The sequence below is a fragment of the Mus caroli genome, chromosome 5 (assembly GCF_900094665.2).
Source record: "Mus caroli chromosome 5, CAROLI_EIJ_v1.1, whole genome shotgun sequence".
In the NCBI taxonomy this organism is placed as follows: domain Eukaryota; kingdom Metazoa; phylum Chordata; class Mammalia; order Rodentia; family Muridae; genus Mus; species Mus caroli.
Genome location: NC_034574.1, coordinates 767,409 through 778,159, shown reverse-complemented (window position 1 = coordinate 778,159; position 10,751 = coordinate 767,409). Strand labels below are relative to the sequence as shown.

Below are 10,751 nucleotides of genomic sequence, written 5' to 3'. Positions count from 1 at the left end.
AAACTACACATTCAGCTTAGACTGTAAAATTTGATTACATGGGGGATCTAAGGTATAGTAATGGTGATCATATTGTTTTTCTTAACGGTAAATTCAATTTAAACAGGCTGAGTACACAGTATACAGTTTTAAATGATCTCAAAGCATCCAGCTGACTTGGTTAGACATAAATCTGATGGAAGGCAAGCTACAAGAGGCATCCAGAAAAACCGTTTTCCTCATAGACTACCATAATATCTATGCACCTTAGAAACACGTTTCCAGGGATCCTTTAACTGCGCAGTTCTCTCTTCACAGAGGACCTTCCTATGGAACTCCAAATTGACTGCCCTGTCAGTGCAGTTAAGTCAGTGCAGATGATACAGCCTGAGTTAACTAAGGGTTTTGTCTCCAGTACCTTTATTTTCTTTGGAAATAAGTCTGCTGACGTTTCCCCTTCTTCTCGGCCTTCTATTGCTGTATCAAATCCCTGGCTTTGACCCCAGTCTGATTCAGAATCTACAATTAAGAAAATAACCATCTGTAATTACATATGTGCAGACAAAATAATACTTTATAACACTATTCCATTTGTTTAAACATTCTAGAATTTTATTCAACTTACCACTGGAATAGACTTCTCTACTTTGATAAGCAACAGAATCTGGCAATTCAGGAATGGAGGATCCCTAATTAAAGAAGACAAAAATCAGAATATACATGACTTTAAAATTTATTTAGTAAAATACTGGATCCAATGAATAACTAGTTTCTGATTAAGGGAGAAATAAAGACATCAATTTATTGTGATACTGAAATACTACACATATAACAAATATAATTTTCCTCCTCATAGATGTTGCCATAGAAAGGAACACTCATGAGTTACAAAATCACAATAGGCTCTGAAACCATATGATAATTTCCTTATCTAACTATACAACAAGAAGATGCCAAATTGTGATTATATTATGAAAAGAGGTATTATTTCATGGATCCTTTTGAGATGTTTGTCTTAAAAGCTTATACTGTTGGAAGCAAATGGCAGGATGTAGACAACACATTGTATGAAGATCAGATACCTCTTTGCATCTTAGACACTGGGTCATCTCCTTCAGGGTCTCGCATTCCTTAGTCAGTAACTGGATCTCAACATAATGGTCTTTCTTCAAAGATTCAGTTTCTAAAATATGTCTGGATTCCATATCCAAAATCTCAGCGGCATGTAGCTCTTGTAGGTGTTCCATTTTTTTAGTCAATTGATTGATGGTATCTCTGACTTCTTCTTGGGTGCTCTCGCTCTGTAAGTCAGTCTGAATCGCTGCATTTCTAACAAGGATCTGCAGGGTCTGATTGCTGCTGCTGACCTTGTCTGTTCTCTCTGTGAGCCCAGAGCAGCCACCTACTTCAACAGAAGGTGGCTCTGGTATGGGGGCCTTTCTGCTTTCCTGTTCTCCAGTCCTCTTTTCTTTTTCTAAGAAGTAGGATAATTTCTCCTTGGCTTCTGTGAGTTGATCTTTAACTTGGCCTAAGTCCTTCTGAAGTGATGTTATGTAGCTTTCTTTTACCTACAACACAATGAGCAGAACAGCAGAGAGATGAGTTAAGTTTTGAGTACATTAGAAGCAGGGCTGGGGGTGCAAATACGGGGGGCACAGTTCATGCATCACTACTAATTGCAGCAGAAAAGGAAAATCGCTCTCAGTGCCCCCAGTTTCTGCCCGCTTTTGTACATGCTTGCTCAGATTACACAGAAGTCAGATTTGCTATCAGTTATCAGAGAAGTGTTCTCAGTTTTTGTTTCCGTGGGACTCTTTGCTGTTGTATAACGAGAGCCCTTCTCCTCCTTCACCTAGGACAGATAAGAAGCATCCTCCCAACCCTGAGTCCCAGAAAAACTAAACAAGAAGATGCTGGTAAAGAAATGTAACAATGGAATTTCTCTTTAAATCTAAAAAAGGCTTTCCCTACTACTAAAGTTTAAGATATAGATCTAGGGAATACACTGAGAGGGAATGGAGAGGTAAAAATGAATTAGAAGCTATGCTGCTCATCTTACCAAAAGATCTTCTTCAAGTTTTTCTGTCCGTTCTTTATAACTGGCAAGTTCTAAAGTGGCTACGGACTCAGCTTCAAGAGCTTCAGGTCCAGCCAGAAACCCACGATCTCCACTGGCGTGAGTGAGCTTCACAGTTGTCTGAGTGAGAGTTGAGAAGAACACTGTCATTTAGAAAGCACACCCACACTGCCATGGTGCTTTACAAAGAATGGCTGCCTAGGCTAATGTCCAATAGATACAAAGAACTCAACAAGTTAGACTCCAGAAAACCAAACAACCCTATTAAAAATGGGGTGCAGAGCTAAACAAAATAATTCTCAACTGAGGAATACCAAATGGCTGAGAAGCACCTAAAAAATGTTCAACATCCTTAGTCATCAGGGAAATGCAAATCAAAACAACCCTGAGATTCTATCTCACATCAGTCAGAATGGCTAAGATCAAACACTCAGGTGACAGCAGATGCTGGCGAGGATGTGAAAAAAAGAGAACACTCTTCCATTGTTGGTAGGATTGCAAGCTTGTACAACCACTCTGGAAATCAGTTTGTTAGTTCCTCAGAAATTGGACATAGTACTACCTGAGGACCCAGCATATACCCAGAAGATGCTCTGACTTGTAATAAGGACACATGCTCCACTATGTTCACATCAGCCATATTTATAATAGCCAGAAGCTGGAAAGAACCCAGATGTCCCTCAACAGAGGAGTGGATACAGAAAATGTAGTACATTTATACAATGTAGCACTACTCAGTTATTAAAAACAATGAATTTATGAAATTCTTAGACAAATGGATGGATCTGGAGGATATCATCCTGAGTGAGGTAACCCATTTACAAAAGAACACACGTGATATGCACTCACTGATAAGTGGATATTAGCTCACAAGCTCAGAATACCCAAGATATAATTCGTAAAACACATGAAACTCAAGAAGAAGGAAGACCAGAGTGTGGACACTTCATTCCTTCTTAGAAGAAGGGGGAACAAAATACCCATGGGAGGAGGTACAGAGACAAAGTGTGAAGCCGAGACTGAAGGAATGATCATGCAGAGACTGCCCCACCTGGGAATCCATCCCATAAACAACCACCAAAACCAGACACTATTGTGGATGCCAACAAAAGCTTGCTAACAGGAGTCTGATATAGCTGTCTCCTGAGAGGCTCTGCCAGTGCCTGACAAATATAGAAGTAGATGCTCACAGCTATCCATTGGACTAAGCACAGGGTCCCTAATGAAGGAGCTAGAGAAAGGAACCAAGGAGCTGATGGGGTTTGCAGCCAGATAGGAGGAACACTAATATGAACTAACCAGTATCTTCAGAGCTCCCTGGGAATAAACCACCAATCAAAGAAAACACATGGTGGGACTCATGGCTCTAGCTGCATATGTAACAGAGTATGTCCTAGTCGGTCATCACTGGGAGGAGAGGCCCTTGGTCCTGTGAAGGTTCTATGTCGCAGTATAGGGGAATGCCAGGGCTAGGAAGAGGCAGTGGGTGGGTTGGTGAGCAGGGTGAGGCGGGAAGGGATAGGGGATTTTCGAAGGGGAAACTTGGAAAAGAGATAACATTTGAAATGTAAATAAAGAAAAGATCTAATTAAAAAAAAAAAAAGAACGGCTGCCTACAATCACAAGACAAAATGGCCACTTCTTGTTAAAATCAGCAAGGACATTTTTCAAAGCCATTACTTCATACAAAGATAATCAGAGCAACTTTCTGATACTGAAGGTAAATGTAATTAATATACACGCACACACTTGAATGCCATCCAAAACCTTTCCAATTTGTATCAGATGTGACCAAGATATTCCTTACATGTCACAGGCAGCAAGTCTTAGTATTCTTTGCAATATAAGCTAAAAGTCTTCTTCTGTGCATTAAGAAATAACCATGGTCTCAGAACATTACCTAAGAAGACATTTAGATCTCTAACACAAGTTTTTTCTCATAAACAATGAAATCTCAACAGGTATACAATTTGTAAGAGCTAATGACTTTTTCCACATTAATTCAGTACATCATTAATGTGAAGATTTTTACTTCTTAAAAGGCATGATGTCAGAGCATATGTATTAGGAAGAAATTATGGGAGAAAAGCCCACAGAAGTCCTGGAGAACAGAGGTTAAATTTAATATTTCTTATATTTCTTGTTTCAATAAATGACTTTACTAGTGGAACAGATATCATATTTGAAGACTACAGATTTTAGTTTGCACTTGTTACTCTGGTGTTACCTTTAATCTGTATCTATAGCTTTTTTCCTAATTTAAGGAAACTGCATTTAATATAGTATATAAGCAAATTAAAAGCCTACTATAGCTAAGCCTAACAGCAAAGTCTCATGGGGCCAATTATGAATAGCTGTGCTTCAGGAAACTATAGACCATCAACCAATTAGATCATCGCCAAAGCCTTAGCCATAATCACTCAAGGCAACATTGTACTTCACTTGGGCGTTCTGTCTGTTTATAACCCTATGTACACAGAGGTCTCTGAGTCTCTCAGTGCTAAACAATTCATGAACTACAATTCACAATTCAAATAAAGTAGGAACAGTATATTTTCATGAAATCTCATTATTTATGAATTGTTTGATACAAACCAAACTCCAAATTTATCAGTACACTATCACTGAACAAAGGAAAAGATTACCTAGAGCATTTGAGTGGAAAACGAAAATCAAATGAAAACCAACCTCCCCATCCCTAGAGCTTTGTTCTCCTTCTTCTTCTTCCAGTCTTTTCTTGGCTTCCTCTAATAGCATCTGTAGCTCCATAACTCTCTTTTCTGTCTCTGAAGCATTTCCCACATGTTTTTCTGACACTGTACCACTGTGCACTTCAGCTACACGGCTCTCCACCTCTGCTAGCCTCAGGGTCACTGTGGGGATGACTGACTCCGTGCTGGCTCCTGTCAGACCTTTTCCATTCTGTGTAGCTGTCCTTCCGGGTGCTGATGAAACTGTCTGCTTTTCTTGGTGGAACAGCACATACTCCTGAGCTGCCTCCACTTGGACCTGACTGACCAGTGCAGCAGTGAACTTCTCAAGGCTTCTCTGCAGGTCTGTGAGCTTCTTCTGAAGCCTGTGTATCTCAGACTGGGCTTGCTCTTGTACGGTTTCTGTTTGTTCTTGACACTGGGTAAGCACAACGTCCTTGGCGCTAACAGAGCTCGCCAGGGACTTTATTTCTAGTGTTCTAGAAGCTTTAGGGCTTTCCTGAAGACACGTAAGGGAGGTCTGTTTTTCTAGAGGTTTGGTCACATCCTGGGCAGGGGCATCTTCTGGCTGCAAATTGTCACTGCCCAGCTCACGCACAGTCATGTGGATACTTTCCTTAGGTAGACTTGGAAGTTCTTCATTGCTGGCACATTCTTTATTCAAGTTGCACAGTGACTGTGTCATCTGATCCATTTTGAAATTGATCTCTCTAAGTACGTTGTTCATGTGCATCATTACCTGGTTGGTGGTTTCTACTCGTTCTTCTAAACCCAGCTTTTCAGCAGTCACCCTGTCCAGCTGATGGTTAAAGCTCTCCTCATCTTCTGGGAGGTTCCTGGCATCCTCTCTCTGCTGTTCGATGCTGACCACCTCCTGCTGCAGTTTCTCAATCACGCCAGTGAGCTGCTCTACTTCTTCCTCTCTCTGTTTCTTCTCATGTTCTCGCTCACTCATCAAACGTTCAATCTGGGTTTCAAGATCTTGTATCTGTTCCTTTTGTTCTTCAATGACCTGTTATTTAATGAAAAAGACATGCAGACAAAATAAATGTATATTTATATTTTGGAAATTCTATTTTAAGAAATGACCTTATAGAGATGAGTATGTCCCAAACTAACATCCTGTCTCTGACATAGGAATGTTCTTTTCAATACAGACCAACAAGATATCTCCTCATTTACAACTTCATTCTGGGATTTTGTTAAACTTGAGCTCCAACGTGAGCAGTTCATTTCCCATTAGGAAAACAGTATCAGTACATCCCCTTCAACAGAATGAAGTGCTAAAATAACACACTCACAGAGGATTCTCAAAGGCAAAGCCTACTGAACACCCTGAACAGTGTAAACTTGAACACATTTAGTCAGCAAGCACTTTCACCACCTGAGCCATCCCACTGGCCATGATTTTTTTTTTTTTTAATTTGTTGGGAAAGGGGAAGAGAGAAGGCTCAGTGACTAGGTATCCTTATTCCATAAGCATGAGAAACTGAGTTCAAGTCCCCAGCATACATATAAAAAGCTGGGCAGGGTCATGTGAGAACTGGAGACAGGCAGATTCTGAGAGCTGGTCAACCAGACTAAATGGGGAAACCCTGTGTCAAGGCAATGAGGCAGAGAGCAATAGCAGAATAGACCTGATGCCCTGTTCTGGCCACTGTGTGAACAGACATTGATACATATGTTTGCATGCAGAGGGGGGAAATTCAACAGGAAAGTGAAAAGTGGCACTATTTTGTGTTTTAAATTTTAGTTACAGTCTCTGAGATCGCTTAGCTGGTCAGGATGTTGCCTGTCAAAGCTGACGAGCTGAGTTTCATTTCTGGGGCTCACATAGTACACGGAGAAATTATCCCCACAAGCTGTTCAATGACCTACAAAACAGGCTGCAGAGTGAGTGAAAACTCACTCCGTTCTCCAAAATAGGTGAGTGTAATAAAAATTGAAAAACTGTAACATATTAATTTTAACAAATTTAATGGGCACACCTTGTTATCCGCTTTGAGTTTAAGTTGCTGCTGCAGTTTTATAAACTGCTCATTTAACCGGTCAATTTCAATCTCCTTTTCTTGTATTAGCTGTGCAAATTTGCCAATCAACATGGGCTGATCCCGAGTAGATACAGAATCAGATTCCTTCACGGCAAACCCAAGTTTTTCTATTTCATCCTAGGGACAAAAATAATTGTATGATCATTACATGTTGCTTCAAAATGTTCAAAATGTCTTATAAAAGAGATGGCATGCACATAATAAATTACTGTATTTCAATACTTAAAGTACTTTGATAAATGATCTCAAATAATGTCATTGATGATGAATTCAAGTGTCTAGGTTCAGTAGCAAATATAAATATGTCAGGGGTTGGTCTGGTGGTATGTATATATGATATGTATATATCTGACCCCTAAGTTCTGGCTGTTGTCCAGATGAGTGGATTCTCTCCTACACTGGCCTTTGTTAGGTAAACTTTGCTCCCCAATTTAATTCCTAATTGGCCATGAAGTGGTTGGGACAGAAAGCTTAGGAAGGCAGGCCTGAGAATGAAGTAGGGGATCTTAAGAAGGATCATGAGGAGGAAGAGGGAGGAGACAGAGAGAGCAGAAGGTCACTGTCACCTGGGATGGAGCAGGAGCACATAGACACAAGAAGAGCACCCAGGGGACAGACTGATGAAACACAGACAGCCCTCGTCACAAGGCTGAGATGTGAAACAGCAGAGAACCTGCCCAATCTAGGATGGCAGCTTTTCTATGGGCTAGCTAGAATAATTCATGTATACAAATAACTTACCAAAATACAAAGTATCAAAATGCGAACTCTTCTTCTAAGCCAGTTACCTTAAATAACCTGTTTTCCTGCTGGAGCTCCTGCAGGCGGGTGGTGGACTCTTTTTTCTGAATCTCCAGCTGCATGAGAAGTTCCTGGACCTCATCATTCTTATTTTCCAGTTCTTCCCGAAACTGTTCTAATTGTTCTTCTAGGTTGGTGATCTGTAAAACCAAAGTTATCCGAGGGGGAACAAAACAAACAATAAAACCCAGTTCACATCCATGTTACTCTCAGCAAAGAGTTCTATATTTTACAAAGGATGTATTACCATTTACGCATGCTTAAATATAAAGAAAAATGCCTTTCTAAGTTATGTTTAACTGCATAATTCCTAAACATGCTCAAAGTGAATTTTTCTGTTTTCTGGTTTTGTTTTGTGTTTTTAAAGATAAGATGTAGCCCTGGCTGTCCTGGAACTTGGTATGTTCGATGCTAGCCACCCTCTGCCTCCTTCAGTGTTAGCAATAAAGATATATGTCACCACACTCGGCTTCAAACTACAGAAAAGATTTATTTTATTATGTTTATTATACGTATTGGGCTGACTGAGGATAGTAATAACCATTTATTAGCTACTTCATAACTATTTAATAGATGATTGATGAATGGACTTGCAAATGCCTGTTTAAATGATTGAAACTGCTACAATACAAGCATCGTGAGATGCAGAAGCAGCACTGGGTGGCAGCTGGGTTGTTTACTGCCTTACAGACTATGGGGTGATAGGTTATTTATGCATGGATTACAAGTAGAGTCCCAGTACTGACAAGGAGAGCTCTGAAGTCAGTCTAGCAAGTCTAATAAAAATAGTATAGTACTAGCAATAATACCCAGATTTGAGGCTGGGATGACAGCTCAGATGACCACATACGAGGGCTTGAGTTTGATCTCTCTGTGTAAAAAGCTAAGTATGGTGGTATGCGCTTGGAATCACAGCACTGGGGAGCTGGAGACAGGGTTATCCCTGGGGTTTGTTGAGACCAGTCTAGTCTACCTGTTGAACCACAGGTACCAGTGAACAACAGGTCTCAAAATACATGGTTAATGGTGCCTGAGGAATGACACCTGAGATGGACCTCTGGCCTTCACATATAAAACCCTACTATATGTACATGTAAACACACACGCACACACACACACACACACACACACTCATCCAGACTGTTCTATAATCATTCCCATCTGTAGAAGAAAGAAAATTCACAAAGAGATCAATGTGTTCTCAGATCACAGTCAGGTAAAGCCATCTTTGAATTTGAAGGGATAACTGCTGCAGTCTTCCATTCCAAACCACTGTTTATCCTGCCTCTTTTCTTCTTTCTTTTAAGATTTATTTACTTTATGCATGCCAGAAGAAGCCATCAGATCACATTACGGATGGCTGTGAGCCACCAATGTGGTTCCTGAGAATTGAACTCAGGACCTCTGGAAGAGCAGTCAGTGCTTTTAATCACCAAGCCATCTCTCCAGCCCCATTTATCGTGTTTCTTATAACTAATGTCAAAGACTTCTTATAACTAATGTCAAAGACCTCTGTCTGTCTGTCTGTCTATCTATCTCATCTGTAACACTGGTATTTAACTGTCAGTATTTAAATATATTTAGTGATTCTGCACACATAATTATCAGTTTATTTCTGAGAACACTGATGATCACATTTATTAAGGGTATATACTAGTATGTCTGCCTATTCGTATCTTCCACAACTACTCCTATCTTCTACAACTACTTTTAGAACAAGGTATTATAAAACACACACACACATAGTTATTTCATTTCAAAATTGCAGCCTACATTACATGACATACCCATTCTTTTGATGTGTCATTTTACAGGCAAAATCTTAGCTCTGCAATCTAAAGCCTTGCTACTTGGTGTGAACTAGGGAGCAGCAGAATTAGCAATACGTGGCTGTGCACTGGATGCATGTAGTATATGGGTGTGTAGAGGCTTGAGCTGCACAGAAGGCCTTCATTGGGTCCCTGGGTGACTCAAATGTACATAAGATCGCAGAAGCACTGGGCTATTGTACCGACGTCACACTACAGTTTTTATGCTTCACAATAGCACACCAAATCCATCCCTAAGTTTTGTCAGTACTGCATCACAACAGTAGTAAAAATCAGTGAAATCTGTGAAAAATTCTGGTTCTGCTAAGTGATAACTTCTCTTAAGGCTCAGTTTAAACACAGGTGAGATGAAGACCCCAAGGAAAGAGTATTTAAAATACTCCTCAGCCTTTACTAGCACATGGCCTAAAACAAACTTAAGGGAAATGGCTTGGTGGGGAAATGCTTGCTGTGAAAGCATGAAGACGAGTTCAAACCCCTTCAGTCACACAAAAGCCAGGTGTACATGACAGTCAGCATTCAGGAGGTAGACACAGGCTCTCAAGGCACGTTGGCTAGTTCACTGAGAGAGCCTATCTCAGTAAACAAAGCACAGAGTGACCATGAACAATATCTGGTATCAGCCCCTGGTCTCCAGTACTGACATCTGCACTCACAGATGTATATATGCATGCACATCACACATACATGCACAAATACAATCTATCACAGTACAATGTCAGTGGAAGAGTTTTCAGCTGACCTTGCTTTGATCTCCAACATTGGAAAAAAACAAAAAACAAAAAGCAAAACCCTGATCTAGAGATGTCTCAGCAGTAAAGAGCACTGGCTGCTCTTCCAGAGGACTCAGGTTCTCTTCCCAGCACCCACATGGTGGCTCAGAACCATCTGTAACTGCAGCTTTAGGAAATCCAATACCCTCTTCTGGCCTCCCTGGGAAGTTGGCAATGTGGTGCAGTAGACAAAGATGAAGAAAAATATCAGCATACATATGGAATAAATAAAGAAATAAAAATCAGACAAACTAAGCTGTGTGGGAGGGGCAGACTCTCAGACCTGCTTAAAAGTTCCTGTTTTAGAGAAATGACTTCTTCATTTAGTTTTCTGTAGTGCTAGGAACTAAACCAGGGTCAGACTAATCTACCACTGAACTACTTCACTTCCCTTTCTAGTTAACCTAAGTAAGTCTTTCTATATCAATTCTTTTTTTTTTTTTTTTTTTGGTTTTTCGAGACAGGGTTTCTCTGTGTAGCCCTGGCTGTCCTGGATCTCACTTTGTAGACCAGGCTGGCCTCGAACTCAG

At 40.4% G+C, this 10,751-nt stretch overlaps 1 protein-coding gene across 7 annotated transcripts in view; it reads right to left on the bottom strand.

Annotated features, from left to right (window-relative positions):
* The window catches only part of Akap9 (A-kinase anchoring protein 9), a 143,003-nt gene that overhangs the window by 26,728 nt on the left and 105,524 nt on the right, over positions 1–10,751 (bottom strand). For 3 of the 7 annotated variants that reach the window (XM_029477658.1, XM_021163848.2, XM_029477659.1), the window contains 7 exons: positions 7,607–7,759; positions 6,756–6,935; positions 4,745–5,779; positions 2,039–2,176; positions 1,062–1,547; positions 605–668; positions 398–498 (listed from right to left, as the gene is read on the bottom strand). In XM_029477658.1, coding sequence (XP_029333518.1) covers positions 398–498; positions 605–668; positions 1,062–1,547; positions 2,039–2,176; positions 4,745–5,779; positions 6,756–6,935; positions 7,607–7,759 — 2,157 coding nt within the window. The remainder of the gene's footprint in view (positions 1–397; positions 499–604; positions 669–1,061; positions 1,548–2,038; positions 2,177–4,744; positions 5,780–6,755; positions 6,936–7,606; positions 7,760–10,751) is intronic. The other 4 variants (XM_029477660.1, XM_029477661.1, XM_029477663.1 and 1 more) reach the window with 2 other exon arrangements.